Here is a 24,625-nt window from a genome sequence, read left to right as displayed (position 1 = left end):
AGCCAGCCAGAAAAAGTAACTTGTCCAAGATCTGGGTTTTTCTCCTTCCTTTCTACCCCTTCCTTTTCGACTTTCTTCACAGCCCGTGGTGGACAGCACTGTACAACGCAGAGCATTGAAGATCTTGCCAGGAGTTTGCTCCGTGCTGACCTCCTTCACCAGCAACAATGATGGCTGGGGCATGCTAGTACAGCTAGTGGCTCAGCAGGTGTCACATGACCCGGGGCAGCCCAATAGGGTTTCACCTGGTCCTCCACAAAGCTAATGAGACTAGTCAAGTCTCCAGATTCTGAAGCAGGAGTAACCCATTACTGAAGCATGCCCATCAACATCCCAGCCCAGCCTCAAAAGTAGCACACTGCTCTCAAACAAAACAAGTGGAGGCAAATAAAATATTGACTTGTGCTTTATCAGCCTCGCCCTGGTACGAAAGAATCATTGATTGCTATCATTAAAGATCCAGAAGACCAACAACAACAACAGAAGCTAATAAATCTTTACAGTATATTACAATTTAAATACATTCAGTCTCAGCCGGGAATCGGGGCACCACTTAACACGGAAAGTTCATGGCACGATGGATTTTGCCAGACATGTACATCTAAGAGAGATGTGCCTGGAGAATTCCATTGTGCCAAAAACTTTTGGACTTTCCATCTAAGAGTAACTTTCCTGGCAAATTCCATTGTGCCATGATCTTTTGGAATTACACTGCTTCACATTGGGACACACCTGATGAAGTGGGGTTTTTTTTAATCCATGAAAGCTTGTGTATCATACAATTCTTTTTAGTGGTCTGTAAAGAGATTGCCTATTGTACGATTAAGGGAACTAAGATTGCTTCGTAGCACCCACCAGATCCCTCCACATGGCCGGCCCAAGACAACCCACAGCCTGAGGAGAAGCCTATGATGGCACCCCCTCCACGTGTATCCCATAAACAAACAGAATCTTTGTTTGACATAATGGGAAGACCGCATCGAACCCCACACCTGAGGACAACAGGGGGCAGTTTAGGGGATGCTTCGTCTCCCACCTCACTTTCATTTCCATCCCTCTCCTCCATGCCACCTGAAGCTGCTGCCTCACTTTGTCTAATGACAGAGCCGGCCCCATTTGCTTCAGTGCGTCGCCCGGAACATACCGTGTTTCCCCAAAAATAAGACAGGGTCTTATATTTTCGCTCCAAAAATGCATTAGGCTTTATTTTCAGGGGATGTTTTATTTTTAATTTTTTTTTTCATGTACAACCATCTACATGGATTCAAATACAGTTGTGTCGTCTTCTTCTGGTTGCTGCACAAGGGCGGAGGGAGGGGGTTTCACTTCACTAGGGCTTATTTTTGGGGTAGGGCTTATATGACGAGCATCCTGAAAAATCCTACTAGGGCTTATTTTCAGGTTAAGTCTTATTTTTGGGGAAACAGGGTAGATTTCCAGACCTGATAGTGAATCAGTGGCCAGATCAAATAAGGGTGGTCCAGTCCTTTGAATTACAGCTCTAAATTAAACCATTTCCATTCTTCTTTCTGGACGGTAGGAAGCAGAAACAAAAGACAACGTGACTTCCCAAACCTCCTGCCACAGAAATTTGGCAAAGGAATAAGAATAATCCAGTCTTTCTGGTGTCTTGGTTATCTTGGCCAGACCGTCTTTCAAAGATCAGGAAAGCGACTTCTCTTTGCATCGACAAGAGTGAATTTCCAGCAAGGATTTCCAGCCGCCCGACTTGTAGAATGTCTGTCCCTGTTGCACAGAATGTGCCGTGGATCCTGGCCAGCGTTGCCTGCAGATGAGTAGCAATCCCCCCCCCCCAAAAAAGGGCCCAGAGAGAGTGTCTAAAATCCAGTTCTATCCCTACCACCTCAATGTGGCAAGAGGAAAAATGGTTTTCCATAGAGAAAGCGTTAAGAGGCCATAGGTAAGGTGCTTTGGGGCTTAAAACCCCCATTTTGAGGGCCCTTCAGTGGCTTAACTCAGGGCTAAGAGACCCCCGCTACGGCTTTCATGTCCCCAACGCGTCTCCTTTTCTCCCCGATGCTGACGGTGCCCACGTTCTCTCTCACTCCGTCAGAGCAACGGCCCTGGTGAGGCCGGAACAGTGTTCAGTCGGTTGAGTTTGGCTCTCTCCTCGTTGGAAATGTCTGTCTTCGGGAGACCCCGAGGGGGACACAGCCCCGTCTTGGGCGCCACCCCCGTCCTCCCCGAGCCCTCGCTCCAGGTCGCTGTGGTTGATGTTCCGGATGAGGTGGACCGCGTCCGGCTGGAAGCTGTTGTTGGCGGCGGGCTCGGGAGGCCCCGGCGGCGTCTGCCTGGATCGGTGGCGAAGGCGCAGTGCCAGGAGGGTCACAGCAGGGACGGCCAGGAAGAGGAGCAGAGTTAGTGGCAATGCCACGTAGAGGAGGGGTGCCGTGGCGCCGCCTAGAAGGGAAGAAATAGGGATTAGGGCTGTTGCCAAACCACCCCTCGTCTCGCCTCCAAACATGGGACGCCGGCTTAGGCCAAATCAGACGATCGGTCCATCCCAGCCAGCTTGGCACAAAGAGAGGTCCGGAGTCAGACCCTTTGTCTGCTCAGCCTAGCATTGGCAAGAGAGGCTGGCAACCATAGTGCTTCCGGTTTCTTGCTACGACGTTCTCAAGGCTGATGAGGCGACGGCCACTGAGCTACGTCCCTCCTCAAAAAAACCTGAGCTCCACATTCATGCCCTCTCCTGGTGCCTACCTTGGCACACGCCATCCAGGCAGGACCCCTGCGGTTGCTGGCAAAGGGCACCTTCCGGGCAGGAACAGATGAAGCTGCCTTCTCCACTTACACAAGCGGTGCCCTGGGGACAGGGGTTCAGTGAGCACAGATCCACGGAGACCTGCGGGATCAAAACAAGGGACACCCACGGAGGGCGAGGTCAGAGGTACGGAAAGACTTGGAGTCCAGAGAGTCAGCGGAATGCGCTTCTCTGCAGATAACAGGAAGCAGCCCTTCCAAGCCTCCCGTCAGAGTCACAGTTATACCTCACAGCGGTTGCCGCTACGACCCGGCAGGCAGCTGCACGCAAAGGTCCGGTTCTCGGTCTCCCGGCACTGCCCCCCGTGCAAACAGGGGGCACTTCTGCAGGGGCTGAGCTCCGTCTCACACTCAGCCCCCGTGTATCCTGCCCGGCAGGAGCAACGGGGCTTCCCATCTTCCACCTGTTGAGTTAGGAAGACAAAGGAGGTGGGAGCTTCGGATGGGAAAAGGTTGCAGAAAGCAGGCTGTCCCAACGCGGGCATCTGGGGAAGGACACCTGAGGGGGGGGTGGTAGCAGAGTCCGAGGCCATAGGTTGACGCCTCGGGATTTTCTGAGGAGCAGGGACTTAGGGTGCCATCTGCCACCCCACCCACCTTACAAGCTTCCCCAGTTCCTCGGCGCTTCGCTGCAGTCCTTACACAAGGCGGCAGAGAAATGGATTTTCCAGCAAACCTATTGTTTCAAGCCAACTATAAAGTATGTGAAGGTGGATTGGTCTTCCATGAAGAGCCATTAACTTTACAAAAGGCCAGCTCCTCATTTGTCCCTAGGGGCCCACTCCCGGCGGCCAGCCGGCGTAGTAGACTCTGCAGGACAAAGGCTGGCGAAGGTCAGGATGAGCCTGCCCTTTCCAACCCACGACTCGCAGAACTCCCCATTCGGTAGACTTTGGGGAAGCCCCGTCTTTTGGACTACAACTCCCAGAATCCTCCCCAGTCAGTCTGACCAACTGGTCCACGTCAACCTGTCCAACCTCTGAATAAAGCAGGGAAGCCCCGAGGAGGATCCCAAGAAAATCAGGCCACTGCATGGGGATGAAAAGGCCCCGGCTGGGCTACGACTCCTAGCAGACCTCCCCATTCGCTGGGAGGGCTAAGGCTTATGGGAGTGGTAGTCCCACTGCACCTGGAGGGCTGCCCTTTCTGTGCCTTTCCCAAAGGCAGTTTTCTTAGGGCAACAAGGCGGGACCACAACGTCTGATGATTGTTCTCTCTCTCTCTCTCTCTCTCTCATTCACAGACAAAGAGAGAGAGTTCCTCACCTGGCAGGTCCCTCCGTTGTGACACTGTCTCTGGCACGACTCCTCTCCTATCCAGGAGGCAAAGGAGAAAAATGGGCACAGGGTGAAAAAGAGTCACCGACGAAGCCCCCCCCCGCTTCAGAAACATGGGTCCGTGTCCAGCCCTTTTATCTCCTTATTTATTTATTTTATTTATTTATTTGATTTATATCCCGCCCATCTGGTCTATATGACCACTCTTGTCACGCCAACGTTGAGCAGCCCATGTAGATCTGTAGGTTTTAAGACAAAATCCCCTTTCCTAGTCATGCCTGGACATCCCTGGGATTTCCTCTCTCTCTCTCTCTCTCTCTCTCTCTCTGTGTGTGTGTGTGTGTGTGTGTGTGTGTGTGTGTTTCTGTGTGTCTGTGTGTCTGTGTGTATGTGTCTCCCATCCAAGGATCAGCCAAGCATGACTCGGCTGCGTTTCCCAAATCCTGCGAGATCAGGGTTCGGACTGGTTTGGTTCCCCATCGAGGAAGGAAGCCTCACTTCACGAGACCGGCTGTTTGGTCCAAGACGGCTCGTGGGGCTCAGGAATCTGCACGCCATTGAGCCAAATGTGGCCTGCAGGATCTGACCCGCTAGCCTCTGAGCTGGCCCCACACCACGGCCCTTCCCTGCATCCCCACATGCCGGAGCCGTTCTCCCCCTGACTGATCCGCTGAGCACAGCTGGCTCGAGAGGATGCTGGGGACGGTCATCCTACTACGCCTCTGGAGGGCTTCCCCACCTGGTTGGGGAAGAATGAAACAAGGGGCCATATCCTTCAAAGCTGGGTGACCCAGAGATCTATGGGGCCTCAGGAAGATGTGATGATCTGTGGTGGTCCTTCTGTTAAGGCAACGTGATTGACCGCCAGCTATGGAACTTGTCCCCTCTTCCTTGCGTGACCTGCTCTGCCAGTTTAAGACTTGTTTTCCAAGAAACGTCCGCTCCTAACCATCGGCACCCCCCAAAAAAACCCACCCGCCCGCCCGCTCTTACTGTAACTGCAGTTGGTCCCCATCCAGCCTTCTAGGCAGTCGCAGAAATAGCTCCCGATGAGGTTTTTGCACCCCCGGGCGTGGAGGCAGGGGTTCCTTTGGCACTCATTGACATCTGGAAAGGAGAACATTTTAAAAAACAGAAAAAAGAAAGAAAGAAAAAGAAGCTTGCTTAGCGCTGACCCAAGGCCTTCTGCTGCCTGAGGCAACACAGCAAGCTGTCCTTCCCAGAATGATCCCAGTCCAGGTGCATAAAATCCAAACCAGTACGGCAGCATAAGACTCCATGAAATAGCTTAATAGTTTGCCAGCTGTTCACAACCCCCCAGATTCATTGCATGACACAGCCGTGCCCGTCTGCCTAAGGGTAGTGCCAGCCTTGCCCGCGCAGGAGCCTTCTAATCTATTACCTTGTTCCCAAAAGTGGCTAAGAAAAGGCTTGTGGGAGACCCTCTAGCAAGGCATGAAAAGGCACAACCCTCTCCACCTAAGCATTTCACCAGCCACAGATATATGCCCTCTGAACTTGGAGGTTCATATTTACTTGGCAGAGTCTGAAAAAGGTGTGTGTGTATGTATATATATTTAAATACAGCTCCGAGACAGCATCTCCACCAGCCCTACTGGCTTGGCAGGTGTTATAGTTCAAAACAGCTTGGCCATCAGTAACCCTGTTTAACCTCTTCTGCGTCTGACCGTGACAAAACCCTTTCCTGGCCGAAAACGGGAGGTAACGGAATGCGCAGAAAAATTCCAACTTCTGGAGGCAAAGAATCAGGATGTTAAGAAATAAGGCACTTGTTGGGGAAGGGAGAAGTCAAGTTTGGTGGTAAGGGAGGAAAGCTCCCCAAATGTGATGGTACAGGATCCAGGCAGCTGGAGGGAGGGACTGGCTTAGGATCACAAATGCCGTGCAATGAAGAAGAAAAGCCTCACCAATCTGGCAGGTCTTCCCCGTCCACTGAGGTGGGCAGAGGCACTTGAAGCCACCTGAGACATCTCTGCAGCTTCCCCCATGGCTGCAGGGCTCCGAGAGGCAAGCGGTCACCCCTAGGGGGTAGCAAAACATAGACAGCGGTCAGAAGAATCCTTTCGCAAGGGAGCCCTTAACCTCTCGGAGGGTGGGGATTAGAGGCATGGCTTTAAAGGGTCTGGATTCCACTGCAAGAGCAAAGATCAAGGGACATCAAGGATCGCACCTTTCCCACCCACGATGCCCCTCACTTGGAAGCCTCTTACCCTCCCGACAGGACTCTCCACTCCACCCTGTGGGGCAAAGACACCGGGATCCGGATGGGCTTTGGACACATGTCCCACCGTTGGCACAAACCTCGGGAGCGCAGGTTGACTCGTTGACCGGGAGCAGGAGGAGAGCTGGAATCGGGAGGCAGCAAAAAAGCAGAGTGTTGGCAAGGAAGCTTGGTCAAGTCAAGCCACCGCATGTTGCCGGACCTCAAAAAGGTCCATCCACTCGTCACGTGCTCCCTGTGACTCACCAGCTGGCATCAAAGAACCCACCTTCCACAAAAATCTTCTTACCGGTTTTAACAACAGCTCCCAGCCCTGATAACTGGGCGATTCCAGGAACTGGGATTTTATAAGAAAACTTTTCCAAGCTTTAAAAAGAAAGCCTGAAAGGCCACCATCTTTCAAATAAACACTTGGTTTATCTCCCAGCATCCACAAATCCCAGTTTTAATGAGAAGACCTCTTCTCTCTCAAAGATCTTCCAAGAGTTTGGAAAAGTTACTTTTTGAGGACTACCAGGACCCCCACCCCACCCTCTTGTGCCCATCTTTGAGACCCCATCGTTCTAACACACCCTGATTTCCCCTCTATCCACTCTACCCTGCTCCCCAACCTGGGCTTCAAACTGTCCGATGGTACCCTGCCCTCCTTCCACGCACCCCTTCCATCCATGACCCTTCCTTCGCCCTCCCGGAAGGAAGATGGGGGTCATTTCCCTTCCCCAACACCACCCACCCCAGGCAGTCTGCTTCCAACGCCCTGGAACATGCTGACTGCCCCTTGATTTCCAGCCTCCCCCATCACACAGCTGGAAAAACAGTTCAGATGGAAGGAGAAAAGGGAGAGGTTTCCTTGCTCCCCGGGGAACCCGAAAAGGTTTACTGAAGTGCTCCAGAATGGATTAATTGTAAGGACTTCCTGATTTTTTTCAGCCATCTCAGTACATCAGGATATGATTTTTCAAGCCATACGGCAGGATCCCCTTGCAGTTCTAGATTTTCTTTCCACATTTTCCTTTCTGATTCCAGTCTCGTCCTTCCTCTTAGTCAGAGCTTCACAACAGCTACGTGAGATAGGATGAGTTGGAAAACGGGGGGCTGTGTTACCCGCTGAACCTCTGTCCGACTCTAACCACTGATCTACCCCACCCGCTAGCTCTTCCCTCAACTCCCTGCGAATCGTTTGGAGTGTAGCAAAGCATTTCCGGCAGGATCTGACCTAGAGCGATGTTTGGGCACCATTTTCTCCCACTGCTCACCATTCTCACAATTCCGGCCGTGGAAACCCTCCAAGCAAAGGCATTCGTACTCATCGGGCTCCTTATTGGCACACGTCCCTCCATTTTTGCACGGACGGTGTGACCCGCAGTAGTTCAGATCTGGGGCAGAGAGAAAGCAAACACGTCTCTTCGGCTCCGTTGGCTCCACGCCACACAACACTCGCGGCGGAGACGCTCAAAGGTTATCCCAGTTACCAGCTCCAAACCTAGACACTGGGAATTGGTGACTTTGCAAGGTCAAATGGGCTGCAATGGGAATGCCATTGCACTTCCTCAAGGGTGTGCGACAACATTCCACTTAACCTGCATACTTAAGACTTAAGAAAAGTTTCTGTGAGTCTCCTGGCAGGATCATCCGAAAGTTCCAGCGATGGTAAGCAGACAGAAAAATGGAGCAGCTGGGCAGGAGATGCCATTCTTGGACCGGATACATATCCGCTCTGCATTTTAAGCCAAACTTTATCAGCACCTTTCTCCAAAGGTGCTGGACGTGAGCCTCCAAATAAGTTCAGCCCCTTGGATCGGTTTGGTAAATTTCAGATTCAACCCAGAGTGGGCTCCCTGCTTATCCTCCTTCTACCTATAGAGAAAACACGCAGCGCTTGGGTGAGAAATCTAGCAGCAGCACCAGCTCACGGGACACATCTAGACTAGCCCGTTTCCACCACTCCCTTCTACTCCACGCGCGCGCACATACACCCCGCGGGAGAGGGCCTCACCTTTGTCGCACAGGAGGCCACCCCAGTTGGTCTCACAGTCACACTTCCACGGCTCAGTGCAGCTCCCGTGGACGCAACCAGGGAAGAGGATGCATTGGTCACAAAGGGGGCCTTTCCAGCCATAATGGCACCTGGCGAGACAGAGAGGGAGGGAGGGAAGGCAGGCGGAAGGTCACAGGGAATGCAACAGGACCCCTACAGGCAGGAGCTAAGGGCCAAATTTCCCTCCAGTTCTGATGAGAGCGAGGGTTGTCAGTGGCTTAGATTTCTGGCTGCGGAGCCAGAGGTTGGGAGTTTGATTCCCCTCGGGCCTCCTTGACAGGGGCTGGACTGGATGATCCACAGGGTCCCTTCCAGCTCTGTAGTTCAAAGACTATCCATCCATCCATCCATCCATCCATCCAGCCAGCCAGCCAGCCAGCCAACCAGCCAACCAGCCAACCAGCCAACCAGCCAACCAACCAACCAACCAACCAACCAACCAACCAACCAACCAACCAACCAACCAACCAACCAACCACTAGGCTACTACTCTGCACAGCTAAGAAGAAGAACAAAGTCATAAACAATCATAGCAAAGACAGACAGAGAGAGAGAGAGAGAGAGAGAGAGAAGGTCCCAAACATAACCGAAAACAACCGTGTCAAAGGCAAAAAAAGTTAACGGCCATCATCCCCAGACGGAGAGTACCAACCAATTCTGGAAATTCCAGCTGGCATGGTTAGTTGTCGTCCAGAAACGCACAATGCTGCTCTGGAGTCTTTTCCTGTTTTATTATAATAATCTGCACCTCCTCTGCCTCCCCTGTTCTCCCACCACTGGCCCTCCCAAGGAGAATTAAAAGGGAAGACCCGTTAAAATACAAGCGCAACAGAAATACAACATTGAAACAGCTCTGTTAGTGACCGAGTCCAGGAAATCCTGAGCATCCACCCATTTATGTGCTTCTGTCAAGCTCACCATTCCAGGCCCACAGGGCAGAATAGGGAGCGGGACCTAATGTGGGTTCTGTCACCTTGTTTATCTCTCCAGAACCTCCTGGGTCTCCTTTTCACTTTGGGAGCACCTGGGCTGGCCGGGCAGGTTCCTGACCCATGCCAAACCTCCTCCACCAGGGTCTGGATGGCCCCCGTAACCCTGCTTCCTCGCTCCCCACCACACCTCGTCTGCCTCCATCCTCTGTTCCGATGGTGACTTAATTTTCCTGGCTGAGAGTCAACGCTTCCTGGCAGGGTTGCTGGGGCTATTTTATGACCCAGCCCAGGCGAGACGAGCTATTACTCTCGGCTCCCCAAACGGTGTCTCTGATGGGCCTGGAAAGCAGGCATTAACTGGGAAATGGCTAGAAACCAGAAACCCCCCAAAGGGTTTCCGACAAGACGCCAGTGCCAAAAAAAGGAAACCTTTGCTAATGAAGATCGGAGGGTTTTGTGCAGAGATCCTACAACCTGCCGCCCAGCCTCTCCAAGCCCCTCGCACGACTTACCTGCAGTCGCCAGGTTCCTCGCAATAGCCATGGGCTTCGTGACATCCCTGGAGGCAAATTGCTAGAAGGAACCAAGAAAGGGGTGCATTGCAACTTCCGCGCAGGCTGGGGCTTAGCTTCTGCGGCTAAGGCATCCCATTGCCCTTCGGTAGAAACCCTCGTCCTCACCCCCTGGCTGGGGCTGTAGACAGACCTATTAAGAAGAAGACCGCCACCCCCCACCCAGGTGCACCTCTAAGAGGAGGGGAGGAGGGACTAGCGGTTAGAAGAACTGGTGGGATGCAAGAACTCCTAGATTCTGTGCCCAGTCCTGAGATGCAGAAGCCGATTATATTATCTCTTCCTACCTTGTCGGCGAAGCCCTCAATGCGCTTCCACCCTATGTAATCTAAAGGGGTCACGGTCTAAATCCGGGGTGGGTTGAGTGTGTCCCGGTAGAGGTTTCTGGACTGCAGTTCCCATGATACCGCCTCCTCAGCTTTGCCAGTTAAGACCGATGGGCGTTGTAGTTATTTATTTATTTAGCACAGTACTTAAATTTGTATACTGCTCCCCATTCAGTGCGTGCAGCTCTGGGTGGCTGACAAGAATAAACAAATCCAAACACACTAAAACTAAAGCTATTTAAAACCAAAATAATAATGAACGCATAAAATCAGATGGCGCTAAAAATGTTGAACAACAAAATGGCGTGAAGGGGCGCAAGGCAGTGCGGAAAGTCTCCCTGAAAGGCTGTGTCTTCCGTTGCCTCTTGGATGTTCACAACACCTACAGCCCCAAACCGTGGAGAGCTTTGTAGGTGAGTGTCAAAAACCTTGAACCTGATCCGAGATGCAACGGGTAACCCGTTCAATAAACATCTAGAGGGCCGTAAATGATCTGCTACCTGCTAAAAATTTTCAACACAGGGAAGGCAACCGGGGAAACGCAAGGTTAAAGGGCTGGGGAAAATATCAGTCACTTCTTCCAGTGAAATGTATTTAGGATTATTTACAGAGGAGTAGAAAAGGAAAGGGCTCTGCCCAAGGCTTCACAGAAAAGAAATTCTGCTATGGTTTCTATTACAAAAGATAAAGAATTGATGAAATCCGGGAACAGAACCCATTCTGGGCACAAGGACTGGGGCGGGGGGGGGGGGCTCAGGCAAATGTCTGGAATAGGTTCCTTTTTCGGACTACATCTCCTTCAAACCCCAACCCTTTCGGCCACGCTGGCTGGAGGATTCTGGCATAGTCCAAAGATGTATCTTTCTAAACTTCAGGAAGTTTACGGCAGAAAAATTAGGGCTCTGCCTCCTTTCCCTACTTTGGTATGGTGTTGGGTGTGATTTTTTTAAAGGCCAGTAGCTTTCCAAACTCTTGGGTTCTATAAGTAAGGAGCCGAGTTTGCAAAAGTTACTTATTTTGGAGCTGAACTCCCAAAAATCCAAGAAAACCAGAATCTGGGGGTTAAAATCCAGAAAAAAACAAAATATTCAGGCGAGCCTTGCAGGAGCCCAGAGTTGCAGGCTTCTTTTCCTTTTCTCCCCTCCCCCAGCCCCACTGTGCCCCCTCTCACCCCACACATGCGGGGACATACCCGTCGTACACTCGTCTCCCGTCCAGCCGTCCAGACAGATCTTGTTGCCGGCGGCATCGCAGCCGTGGTGCCCGAAAAAATCATCCCGGGGGCGGCACAAGATGTTGCACGCTGGGCCGTAATAGTGCTCCTGGCAACGGACACGGATCCGGTAATCCAGGGAAGTGCCACGGCCGTGGTGCCACAGATCCTGCCACCCCTCGCCCGGGTTCAGCATCCCCGAGCGCGTCACCCGCTCCATCAGCTGCCCGGCTCCTGAAAACAGACGGTGCAAAGATGGTGACTGATCTGTCACGTCACTGAGCTTCTTTCCAAAAAAGGCAGGCAGACACCGGCCCATAGTTCCAGACATGCTCGGCCACAGTAGCAAAGGAGTCTACACAAGGTGCTAGTCCACATGAAGGTTGATGCAGCAGCTGCCAGCCAGTGCAACATGTAAAAACAAAAAACTATGCATTCTTATGAATTTCCTGCTGAATTATCTAGCTTCCGGGGAGGGTTAATGGGGCTGCATCTGCCCCCTTGCTAGATTTCCAAGGGTTGCCTCCACCATCAATTCAAAACAATCTTCCGGGAGGCGAGGGCTGTTTGTGATAGGTCGTGATTTGTGGACAGCCACGAACCATCACAAACCACTGATTTTCCACTTCACGCCCATCTCTCCTTGTGAACCATCCAGCTCTATAGGTACAAACCGGGCCTTCGGTTGCCTCTGGGTTGCAAGCTGGCAGTTATGCCTCCAGGACCTCCAGATACTGACTTCCACTCTTATACATTCAACGCCACACACGGCACCGTGGTCTCGTGCGTCTTCCACTGCCACGGCTCCGGTGAGGGGCAGAACAGGTCCTTACCTGGAGTGGTGACATCCGTGTCATTCGGAGCATCCCACGCCTCCAGGACCAGCGAGTAGGAGCGCTAGAAGAGATAAGATGTGAGATTAGAAGAAACCTCAGGTCAGTTGACTTTCTAGCAGCTCTGGCGGGAAACGTGGGAAGTATAAGACTAGACCAGCTGTATTTATTTATTTTAAATATTTTTACCCCGTCCTTCTCCTTAAAAAAAAGGACCCAATGGGGCTGACGTCATTAAAAGACAGTCTTTAAAGCAAGAACAGCGAGTGCAAAAAAATACCAGAATAGAAAGCAAAGCAACATCAAAACCACATTCATTGCAGTAAGGCCATCATGAATTTAAACCCCAACTCCAGCCCCCCGGTCCCTGAGGGAATGCCTGCCTGAAGAGAAAGGTCGTTGCCTGCCTGTGGAAAGTTCAGCAAAGACGGGGGCCAAGTCTGGCCTCTAGTGGGAGGGAGTTCCAGAGTCTGGGAGCAGCGACAGAGAAGGGCCCCCCGCCCGTGTTTTCCTTCATTGAGTCCGTCTCCCCCTTTTAGAGACAGAGAGACTGAGGTTCACAAAGAAGTGAAAAAAAACTGGGGTAGAGAAAACCAGAACCTTCTCCCTACCGGCTCCAATCTTCACAACCTCCTTTGGCATATGGGGGAAAAAAACAGTAATCCACCACAAGCAAAAATTAATTTTCTGCTGGCCCCCACCTGCAAGATGGGAGCAAAAACACACGAGTAATGCTGGCAGGGGGATTCTGATTCTGGAATTCCAAAAAAAAGAGGAACTTTTCCAAGCTGTGGGTGAGAGCGCTGTGAGTCAGTAAGACACACACTCTTTGACTCCAAGCCTGGCCTCTGCTAGAGCAGCATTGTAGTGTGAACATTTTATGCTGTGGACAGCGACGCCCAGAATTCCACTAGCAATGAAGGCTAGGGGGATAGCTCAGAGACTCTGAGGTCGGCGGTTCGATTCCCCACTGGTACCTCCTTGATAGAGGTTGGACTTGATGATCTACAGGGTCCCTTCCAGCTCTGTTGTTCTTATTATTATAGGAACACTGGTATTGGTCTCTGGTTGCAGAGTCAGAGGTTGGGGGTTTGATTCCCCCTCCGTGCCGCCTTGATGGGGGCTGGACTCAATGATCCATGATGGTGATGGGATTCGGAATCGGATTCTGGATGAAAATGTACTTTCTTCCATGTCCTCAGCCGCAGGACACCCAAGACATAGTCTTGGGCTCCCTTCCTCCTCATCTCCCGCTCACAGAAACAGTTTTGATCCGATGTTGGATCGGGCCCAATGAAACCAAAGTTGAGGGTCCCTTTCTGGTTCTCCAGGGTATCCACAAAACTCTTCTCCAGCACCAAACTGAGAAGAATCCTCCCCCCCCCCCCGTCTACTTTCTTTGCTATTCCGTTTCACACGAATACACACTGATCAGGTTGTGGATGATCCCGGTCTTTGGTTTTCCAGGGACCCATCCTTCCCCTGGAGGACCTTTCCTAGTTCTTTCCTTGGTGCCCTTTCAAGTCTTCTGATTTCTTGGCTTCAGTTTCCATCTGCATGGATGATTGGACCAAGGCAGATAAAAATCTCTTAACTATTTCAATTTCTTCATTGTCCAGGCTAAAGCTGGAGAAGGAACAAAACGCCTTCTGGGGAGCAACTGGAAAGTCGGATGGGGAGGTGACTTTGCATCAATTCAGGAGAGACTTTAATTAAGTTATTTATCGCCTGATCTCACATCTCTGCCTTGTTCTCTCCCCCCCCCCCAGCACTGACTACTTGGGAGGTAGGGAGGGACTCAACAACACAAAGAATTGGCAAAAGGACAGGGAGCGAAAGGGAGACTCCCTTGGCTTTCCTTGCCCTCCCAGCTGTGGAAATTCTCAGGAAGAGGGAGAAATGAAGAGGGCCTTCGTTAAGCGCTCCTCTTTCCTCTCTGTTACCTCATCAGGCAGGAAGTGAACATCAGATGCCATCTTTTCACAAATCAAAGACAGCTCTTATGAGACGCCATCCCGACCGCTGGGCCCTCCATTTTGGAAAATGTTCCTTTTTTTAGAGGAGGCATGGCGAAGCTGTGGGTTCCTTGATTTCCTGGGATCCTGCACTCTGCTCAAGCTCAGGGGTACTCTTTACCGGGGCTGCTTTTCCAAGCTGGAGTCATCAGCCGTCGCTGCCCCGCCGCCCCGCCATGATATTGAAACGGGTGTTCAAAAGATGCCCGTTTCAGCACCCTGGCTCTTCCCTGGTGTAACCACGACACAGGAAATGAACTGCAACCCAAACTAAAATTTGGGAAAAAATAAACCACACATCAAAATGGAATGGAATAAAGAAAGGGGCCTTCTGTTTTCATTTCCCTCCTAACCCCATAAACACCTGGAAATGCCTCAATTCAAAAGCTGCAAGAACTGGTAACAGGAGGAAAAGAAAGTAACCAAAACGCAACACAAACGAATACAAGCAGATAAGATAAAAGTCATAACAATAAACACGTGCCTCAACGCAGCGCAACACGAGTGTCTAAAATGCTGAAGTCTCAAAACATTTGAATGTATCACGCTGGAAGTAACAAGGCCAGCCAACCTCAAAGTAAACAAACCCGTCTCCATCAAAGGATCTTCCTCAGTGGCGTAACATGCAGTAATTAACAAACCTTTTGAGACCAAAGGATGAAGTTACCAAAGGCAGAGAATCTCACAAGACATCACCATCCTAAGGGCTGTTTTTCTGTTCTAAAAAGCATCTCTTCAACTCGGCAATCCACTCTGCAAATCCATTCCGGGTTTCTGTCTGAACTTTTCAGAAGTACTGAATTCACTGGGGGAAGAGATTGCAGTGCCTTGCCTTTCATGCTTCTAAAAGTGCAGACTAAAACCCAGAGCGGATTCAAAGTGCCCTCTGCAGCTGGGTTCATCAGCCACCACGAGGCCGGGGAAGGCATCTGGGGGTGCCATGCCAGGAGGAAAGCCACGATCTGAGGCCCATGAACTCCGCATGTTGACGTGGGTTCTGGGTTTTTTTTCTGATAAACCTACGATGTGCCCCTGCTCCGTGAATCCAAGTAGCTCTAAAACCGCATCCTGAAGAGATTCACTCCGGGGCCAGAGGTGGGATCAGGGCCAGCAAAGAGAAAGCAGCTTGTGCTTTATGAAAAGGTGCAGAAAAAGCCCACTCGCTTGAACCAAGGGTGCCTTTAGAAGGGATGAGGGAAGGGAGCAGGCATTGGCAGAAGGCGTTGTAGGGTCAAAGGGCATCCATGCCTCATGAACTTTCCCGTGGCCGGAGGGGGGAAATGGAGGACTTCCCACCCTAAAAGGAGGCCACATCCAGAGGAATGCACTGGGAACAATGCATCTCGAGTCATCAATCCGCTGTGTTTAAATAAACTTTAAAATACATAAAATAAAATAAAATTTGGAAAAGTGGAAATGCAGCCCTTTTTTGTGCAGCTGTTAAGGCAGAGAGGTGCTTTCGATTTGCCTTTGAGGCCCACTATTTTGGAAGCAGCAACTGAACATCTGCAAAAATGGGGCAAACTCAAGGGACTTGGTCACAGTCTCCCCAAAGAGGTGCCCTGCTGTGGGCTAAGACTGCCATGGGGACGTGTACAGAAGGCGTTCGGTTTTCCCATGTATAGAAAAAGCTAAGATCTCGTCCAGGTTTTACCTTCTGGCCTTAACAAGCAGGACTGGAAAGGAAGAGGCGAAAGGGAGGAATTGAGGAAGTTACTTTCACGGACTGCCATCCCCATCCTCCTCTTTTCCTTCTGCTTCCCGCTTTCCCTAGCATCCCTGTCTTTTCCACTCCAAAAAAAAGCTGCCATCCTCTGTTGGGAAAGGGACAAAATGGGAAGGTTTAAATGTTGCAATCAGAACTGGATTCTCTTTCCACAGCGAGACCCAGGTGCTTTGGGACTGGAGGCAAGGGACAGGCGATGGCAGGAGCCAGATGGATGCTCCGTAGCCTCTTTTCCCTTGAGGAAGCCGGGGCAGACGCTCCATCTCACCCAACCTATCAATCGAGCCAGACAGCGCCCGTAGAAACCAGCTGTGTCGTGATTTATTGATTTCTTGAGCATCTGCTTTACAGAGGGAAGAGGTGGAGGTGTGTGTTTGTTTCTCATTTTAATTAATTAGCGCTGTGATGAGATGATCTAGGTTGGAATTGGAGGAAACAGCTGGTCCGGGAGAGACCCTCTCTCCAACCACAGCACCACATCCCCAACTCAAATACCCATGGAGGGCAGGAAAAATATAGATTACTGGTGTGAGCTTCAGAATTCCCAGGACTAACAGGTATGCCTTTATAATTATTATAATCTTAGAACTGCAGTGCTGGAAGGGAGACCCTGTGGTCATCCAGTCCAGCCCCTGTCCAGGAGGCCCAGTGGGGGAACTGAACTCCCAACCAGAGATTCAAACAACTGAGCTATCCAGTGGTGCATGAAATAGGAGACGGATCGATCCAAGACAGGAAACTACTGTACAGACTTTAGTTTGCAAGACTTGAGCAGGACTTTTCTGGAGGTCCTTAATTCATAGGGTTCCCATGACTCAAAGACCACTTGCTGGCACATAGCAAACCACCTTCTCTTTGGGCCGGTTCCCACATGATGGTGGTGGTGGTGCTGAGCCTTGCCCGAGACAGCCGACGGGCGAGCCCTCTTACCGGCCAGGCAAAATCGAAAGGGACCACCATCCTATCAGCACGATCTTGGGGCTTCCGGTGAGCCGTGGAGAAAACGTTGCCTCCGAGGACTCGGGTGGTGGCCGCACCCAGCACGCAGGGCCCTCCCGGAAGTGCCCGTAGCTGGTATTCTTTCAGGCAGGCTCGGAAAAACGTCTGGCATTGTTCTCCCGCAGGACACGGTGGATCCAGCCCTCCACGGCAGCAGCGTCCGTCAGCCAGCACCCCTTTCTCATTGCGCACCAAACGGATCTGCAACTCAAAGGTTCCTGCTGCTTCAGGTACCTGGGAAGGACCGAACAGATGCATGAAAATGAGGTCCATAAAAGAACATGAGCTTTTCCCCCCACCCCCAGACTATGGCTCAACACCCATTATATCTATGGATATCAAGTTGTAGCTTCTTCAGCCAAATTTTTTAAATTTAATTTAAAAATAGTGCCATGTATCTTGATCTCCACAGCTACCTTCAACAGAATGGTTGACAAACTCCTGGCGCTGTCATATATGTCTGATATATGGCTCACACGTAGGATTTTTTTTTTTTTTGTATTCAGTTCTACTTTCTTTGCAGGAGAAAAATGCTTTATTAATTTTTTACAGGAGCCATCTTTGAGTTTTGCAGGTGCACATCATGGCTGCAGTTATCCGCCTCTCTCGGAAATTAACACACGGCCGATAGAAATGGATCTTCTTTCCCGATTGGGAAACTACAGTACTGTATAGCTAAACTATGGATAACTGCAATAATGCAAAGAGGAAAGCTTGCCTTCTCGTAATCAGTCAACTGAAGACCAAAAAATGGTCAACATTTGAGCGAGTGGTTTATGGAGCATAACTGCATATGGATATTTTTCTGAACACTTGGCCATCTTTGGCTTTAGTTTCTTCTTAGACTTTTTGTTGTTCTGTTTTTCAATCATGTTGGGGCGGGGGTCATTTTTTTATTTTTATTTTTTTGCTTTGTTGCTTTTATTCCACACCCCTTCAGATTTTCTCTATACAATATAAGCACAAGAAGGAAGGAAGGAAGGAAGGAAGGAAGGAAGGAAGGAAGGAAGGAAGGAAGGAAGGAAGGAAGGAAGGAAGGAAGGAAGGAAGGAAGGAAGGAAGGAAGGAAGGAAGGAAGGAAGGAAAGTTGCCCCATCCTCAGAACATCCATCTTGTCAAGATGGTGGGTTGGTATTTTGGTGATGAAACCTAGATTTAAGATCCATGCCAAGTCAGATTCCAAAAGGAGTCCAGGGGGGGGGGGGAGGGAGAACCTGTTGGCATTTTGTTGCCAGCACCCAACAGTCAAGGGCCTTTGGGTGTTCACAAAGAGGAAAATAAAAGTGGTATTTGTTTTATGTATTTTTTTAAGGCATCACTCTTATTCCCCAACTGTTCAGGCTTGTCTGGGATTTTTAAGGCAGCCCTGCGCACACCCAAAGTGGAAATCGTGCCCCGAGACAGGTGAGTGGTTAACCTTGAACCGCATCCTCATCGCGGAACCAGACTTGTCAGAACATACATCACCAAGATGCTTCCGAGCATCCACAGGGTGCATTTCCCCTTCAGATGAGGTCTGAAGTCAAAGAGGTTCCCTTTCCATCCATACCTTCTCCTTCTACATGTTACAGTTTAGAACCTCTGAGAGTGTGCAGAAGGCCGTTCCTTTGCCAGGGAGAGACGGAAAGCAGAAGAGGTTCGCCTGGTGGCGATGGGAAACCTTGGGCGGGCTCTGATATTTGTATTCAGAGACTGGAATATCTTGGGCATTGATACCAAGAACGTGGCTGTACCTAGGGAGAGTCACTCTGTATATGTTCAGAGGCCCCCTTGGCCATTCCATATCAAGTCACTAATTTCAGAACAGGGTTGGGGGGGTTGAGGTTCTTGCTCAACCTGAGCCGCAAGACAGACAGGGCCCAGATGCCGGCGGCCTTACCTTGGCAGTGAAGGAATACGGCTGCAGAATGGCCATGCTTTGAGCCCTCTGGCTATCAACCCGGCATTGAGCAGGGAGAAGGGGGCAACCTTTCCTTGCCCAACACTGGGGTGACAGGATCCGGCCTCACCCTCTCCTGCCTGCCTCCCCTAGCATCCCGATGAGGAAATCTGTCTTCCCCAGAGGATTCAGGGCGTGGCTGGAATTAATTGCAGGCAGGATTTCACCTCTGTTTTGCCGAGAGGCTTGTTGGGAGAGGCTCTCTCTCTCTCTCTCTCTCTCTGCCCTTTGTACACGCCAGATGTGGAACCAGTTATGATCTTGGCACCACTTGAGTTGTCAGTTCCATCCTGGCACACAAGGACGTTTTGCAGCCCACCCGCCCAGGCGCCTGGTTCACAAGGCAGAGTTTGTGGGGATTTTAAAAAGAGGTGGCTCGTTTCTCAACAGGCACGCCGGCTCCCAAACGGACATCTTTTCCTTTGTGTCTGTACTGATGGGAAACTCTGACATCTGATCGTTCAGCCTGGAGGCAGGCAGTACATCACGGCCTCTCCCAATTTGAAGAGACCCTTGTCCAGCAGGCTGAGGCAAAGAGGAAGTCACAAAGGAAGCAAAACCAGGGAGCTGGACAGGGGACAGATTGGATTTGTCTCCAGTGTGGAAGGGATTGTCACTCTCGAATTGGCCTCCTCAGCCACACTAGACGCTGTTCCAAGTCCTCCATACAGAGCACGTTACCATTGTCTCTCGAGACTGAAGGATGCCTACATGTACTGAGAAATTTCAATTTAAAAATTTTAAAAAACTGAGGGTGGGAGAAGAGCTGGCAAAGGGCAGGGGGGTGTGGCAGTCTGGAGTGGGGGAGAATATTTCCCAAATTCCGAGCAGAAGTTGGTGGGAAAAGTTCTCTCTCCCTTCTGCTGAGTTGGAACATGGCTTGCTAAGGTATCTGTTGATAATAATCTTCATAAACACCCCTACAGGCACCTGGGGCAGTAAATAAGCACAAAAACATTACAGCAAAACTTTAAATCAAACGGAGAAAAACCTCACGCAAATAAATAAACATGTCTCAGCGTCCGTAGTCTCGAATTAAACTGTTACGTACACGTAAACATGCACAGAGGAGAAAAGCTTGCTTGCTTTAAGCACAAGCAGAAGTACCTGGTCTTGCACAAAACCAGTTCAAAATTCTTCTTAAAAAAAAAAAGAACCAATGTTTTTTGGTGCCGCCACACACACAGAGCTTAAAAAATTACTTTTGGGGGTATAACTCCAGAATTTCCTAGCCGGCAGGGGCAGTGGCTGGAGAATTTGAGGGAGTTTAATTGTTTTCTGAAATTAATTTTATCAGGCTACCATGTCCCTCCAACCTCCCTTGGTAGGATGGGAGACACAGAAGGGCCACAGAGAAGATCATGGCAGCCGAACAAGGTGGGGACAGGATCCCCTTTCGGAGGCAAACTTGAGGGGTCAGAGGTGGGTGGGAGACCCCACCCGGGCCCCTCCCTTCCTGACATCGCCTAGCCCCACCCCCTCCCTGTCACCATTAGGACCTTCCAATCCCTTGTCCTAATCTATGGCCACTTTTTCCTGTGCCAGCCTATCCTCAAGGAATATCTTGAAGGCAAGCGTAAAAAAGGATGATCTCCCACCATGCCAACTTGTCTCCCTGAGGCTTGCACAGGTAACAGGACGAGGCCCCAATCCTCAGATCCATTCCTGCTCCTAGAACTCACCCTTGGAGCAGGGCAGACCTCCTATCCAAACCTTCCTTATAGCCTTGGTTGGTTAACCATAAGTGTCCGTGGTGCAGAACGGAGCCGATGCTGCTGCTGAGGGCAGAGCAGCTTCCACTTTGGAAGCAAGCCAGATCCCACACCCTGGTGTCACCTGGGGAGGAGGGAGGCAGGCAGGCAGGCAGGCAGGTCAGGAGCGTTTCAGGCTGGAAGCTACCCAGCCGCCATTTCTGGGATAGTAACTGGGAATCGGGAGCTGCCTTCCTGCAGAAGCCGCATCTTTTTGCTCAGGTCCCCTCCTAGACCACAGCCTGTTTAGCAAGACGACAGCGCTCACCCAGTGAAAACAGGTACAGAAAACACAGTGGTCAGATCAACACCGATGTTTCATCATCCACCCTGACGCCACTTAGCAGTCTTTAACCAGGTCTTCCCTTCCCTAGGGCAATGGAGGGGGGGGTTCTCTAAGGAAGAATCCTTACCCTCGACAAATGACTGCCCCCTACAATTACACTGACCGAATCCTTTGTGCCCAGCGAGCGACTGCCAAGTGGCTCAAAGGGGTGCCCCACTGCCTGCAAAGGGGCTTACTCCCCAGCAAGTGGCATAAGGACCATAAATGGGTACCCTCCCAAGAGGCACGTCAGATGCGCAGAAAACAATATCTCTAGGGATCAACCCCTCCCCCCTTTTGCATTCGCCTCTCCCCCCCCTTCCCAACCCTCCTTCATCTTCTCCACCTTAAGTGCAAAGATGGAAAGTGTCTGAGGCTCCCGGAGCATATCTGTAAACAGAAAGGGCACTAAAGGGCATCTAGTCTGGTCTGCCACGCTTGCTCCGTCGCCCGCCAGACGACCGGAGAGACCCAAGCGCCACCCCTTCTCCTGGCACCAGATGTGCTTCTGATGGGGAAGAGCATCAACCCACTGGCATGGGAAGACCAAGGGTTTGGGAGAGAGAGATGATGCTGTGCCAGGTTCTCCCTCCCTCCCTAGGAAGCTGGCAGCGCCCGGAGCCAGGTGCGAATCCAGCCACACTCAGACCCCGCCTGAGTTTCCAGCCTGCCCCGTCGGTGGCGCCCCCCCCCGCCCCTCGGGCATCATCACGCACGGAGCGCGGGCACCGGGAGAAGAGCGACCAGGGGATGCCTACGGCGGACTCGCCCCACAATCATCCCGGAGGTTCTCCGGAACCGGGGACCACTCCCCCGCCCCACCGACCCCTCCGCCTCCAGAAAAGCAGAAATGACCAGGCTGGAAGGAGCGGATGGAAGGGGAGGGAGAGCAAAAACTTGCCACCGGAGCCCTTCCCCGCCCCTGTTGCTTGGGGTCCCTTCCCGCGGTGGGGCTCACCCCTTCCCCCCCCCCGAACCCCGACCCGCCGCAGAGCGAGGAGACCTTTGGGGGGGCTGCGCTGGGAAGGACCCTCGGGCTCCCCCTCCCCGCCCTCCGCGCGCCCCTCTCCAGCCAGGCAACCGGCGGAGGACGGACGGAACGGGCGGCGGCTGGGGGGGGGGGGACCGCTCCCCAAAGCCACGCACCCCCCCTTGTCCGGGCATCGGCTCACCTGGGGTCGCAGGTGGAGGAGCAGGAGGGCGCAGAGGAGGCCGGGCGAGGCGGGCGGCGGGAGCAGCGGCAGCAGCGGCGGCGGGCGCCTCATGGCGGCGGCGAGAGCCCCCCCGCGCCTCCGCCTGCCCACCAGCCCGCCGGCCAGGGGAGGGGAGGGGAGGACCAGCGCCAGGCCAAGAGGGAGGGACGGACGGACGGACGGAGGGAGGGCGGCTGGCTGGCTGGCTGGCTGGCAAGGCAGGCAGGCAGATGTCGGAGAGGTGCAGCGCCCGCCCCAGCCCGAGCAGCGCCGGCCGGGAGAGCCCAGGGGGAGCGGCCGGCTGACATCACGCGCGCCCGCGGGCACGGGCCGAGGGAGGCGCCCCGGACCCCGCCCGCCCGTCCGCTCCGCCCGGCCGGCTAGGCTACCGCCGCCGGACGCTGCTGGGGCGGCCGCCGGCCCGACTCGCCCCGCAGGCAGGAGAGGCTGGGCAGAGAGGCGGGGCGGGCGGGTCCGGAGCAAGACCGCTCCACCACCTGGGCGGCCGGCCGCGGATGCTGGGAGTTGTAGTCCCTTAAGGCCGGCCAGAGGTTCCGCCTCTGGCTCGGCGTGGACCAGCCCCCCTCTCTCCGGTTTTTGGGGACGGGGAGGGGAGGGGGAGGAGGTGGCCACCTTGGAAAGGATCGGCGTGCGGGCGAATTGCTGGTGGGGCGGGGTTGTCTAGTGGTTACAGCGGAGGCCGGTGCGAGGGGGGGGGAAGGAGTGTCCTTGAGCCGGTGGTGTCTTCTGTCTACTCGACACCCCCCATCCTTTTACTGGATTGTGCTGAGGATCAAGCGGGGAGGAGCGGACCCAAGGGGCACCTTGAGTTTCAGGCGAGGAAACGCGGGATCTCGGTGCCACCTCAGAGGGGCTCGCAGGGCACACAGAAATGCACAAACGAACGAACCAACAAACATTGCAGAGCCGGATGGGACCCTACGGATCATCGAGTCGAGCCTCTTCCAAAGAGGCCCCAAAGGGGAATCGAACCTGTAGCTCCGCAGCCAGACACCTAAACCAGGAAGCTCGCCAACACCCGCCTCTTTTATACATAACCCGGTGATCTCCGGGCAACCTGGAGTTGCCAACTTTTTTATCCAGGCCCTGCTCCTGTGCCTTTAGGAGCAGCGGCTTGACGGAGAAGCACTCCATTCGAATCCTGCCCTTGGGAAAGCGAGCGAGGCTGGCGGCTGCCCAATGGAGAGAGGGCTGGCAACCCTAATTAGAAGGGAACCTCATCCTTCCCGCTTAATTAACAGAAGCTTCAGCTGATTAAAGAAACTGACACTGAACCGGGGAGAAAATTAATCAGACCTCTGGCAGGTGACTGGGCCCTTTCCGAGAAGTCGGCAAAAAATAATTTATCTTCTGCTCAACTTGGAGAAATAGGGCGACAACTCTTCTAAAAACTTTATAGCAGCCATAAAGCTTGCAGGAGTTTGAGAGCCGTCAGTGAACGTCCCTTTAAGAAAGTCATTTAAATTCATAAATTGCCTGCTGCCACTTTGCTTTAACTTTGGGTGCAGTTTATTTCTTGATTTTATCTACCCACTGCCAGTGATTATGAGCCCATATAATAAGCCAATTCATTAAATTATAACCATTTCACCGACTAGCAAGAAACCTCACAGCTATCTCTGTATCTAGCTATAGGCAGAGAGAGTCTTTTTGAATGTTTTTATTGTTGCTATAGCAACCCTAATAAGGCTTTCAAGGTGTGATGATGATGATGATGATGATGGAAAGATACCAGGCATGGCCAATCAAAATGATAAAGACATTTAACTGTATTATATAAGAGATATGGGTTTTAATCTAAAATCTTAGTAACTGTTAAATATCGACTTATTGTTATATATATGCTGTTCCTAATATTGCTGGTTTTTTTGTAGCTCTGATGATGGTATTTATTTCTGGAATCTGAAACTGCTTATAATACTGTGAAATTTCTTGATATTGTGCCCAAAGCCCTGATGACCATGGGGACCCATGAAGTGTTTCCTCCACAAGCAAGATGTTTCGATGGCCAGGTCTCTGGATTGGGTTAATTTTTCAACTCTTTACAGTGCTGCCTCGCTAGACAGTTACCCCGCATGACAGTTTTTTCGCTAGACATTGGCTTTTTGCATTCGCTATAGCGATTCCCAAAACAGTGATTCCTATGGGGGAACAATGTTTGGTCCCTGCTTCGCAAACCGATTTTCATTAGACGATGATTTTGACAGCTCCCTCCGCGCTTGCAAAACAGGTGTTTTCGGGACCTAAGCTTCGCAGGACAGCGATTTAAACAGCTGATCGACGGTTCGCAAAGCGGCTTTCCTATGGCCGATCTTCGCTAGACAACGACAATTCTTCCCCATTGGAATGCATTAAACAGGTTTCAGTGCATTCTAATGGGGAAATGCTTTTCGCTAGACGATGATTTCGCTAAACAGCGATTTCAGTGGAACAGATTAT

The 24,625-nt window shown here is 51.8% G+C and overlaps 1 protein-coding gene across 1 annotated transcript; it reads right to left on the bottom strand.

Annotated features, from left to right (window-relative positions):
* Nucleotides 1-1,202: 1,202 nt before the first annotated feature.
* Nucleotides 1,203-22,764, bottom strand: LOC110075718 (uncharacterized). Its single transcript, XM_072979757.2, has 14 exons — nucleotides 22,145-22,764; nucleotides 16,889-17,191; nucleotides 12,218-12,281; nucleotides 11,364-11,618; nucleotides 9,786-9,846; nucleotides 8,300-8,430; nucleotides 7,560-7,679; nucleotides 6,293-6,427; nucleotides 5,990-6,103; nucleotides 5,055-5,168; nucleotides 4,050-4,096; nucleotides 3,012-3,188; nucleotides 2,725-2,866; nucleotides 1,203-2,421 (listed from the first exon to the last, which is right to left on the bottom strand). The coding sequence occupies exons 1-14, from the start codon at nucleotides 22,235-22,237 to the stop codon at nucleotides 2,063-2,065; spliced, it is 2,115 nt and encodes a 704-aa protein (XP_072835858.2). The 5' UTR covers nucleotides 22,238-22,764; the 3' UTR covers nucleotides 1,203-2,062.
* Nucleotides 22,765-24,625: the final 1,861 nt, after the last annotated feature.

This window comes from Pogona vitticeps, chromosome 9 (assembly GCF_051106095.1).
Source record: "Pogona vitticeps strain Pit_001003342236 chromosome 9, PviZW2.1, whole genome shotgun sequence".
NCBI lineage: Eukaryota > Metazoa > Chordata > Lepidosauria > Squamata > Agamidae > Pogona > Pogona vitticeps.
Note: the sequence above shows the minus strand (reverse complement) of the source record. Positions and strands in the feature narration are given on the sequence as shown.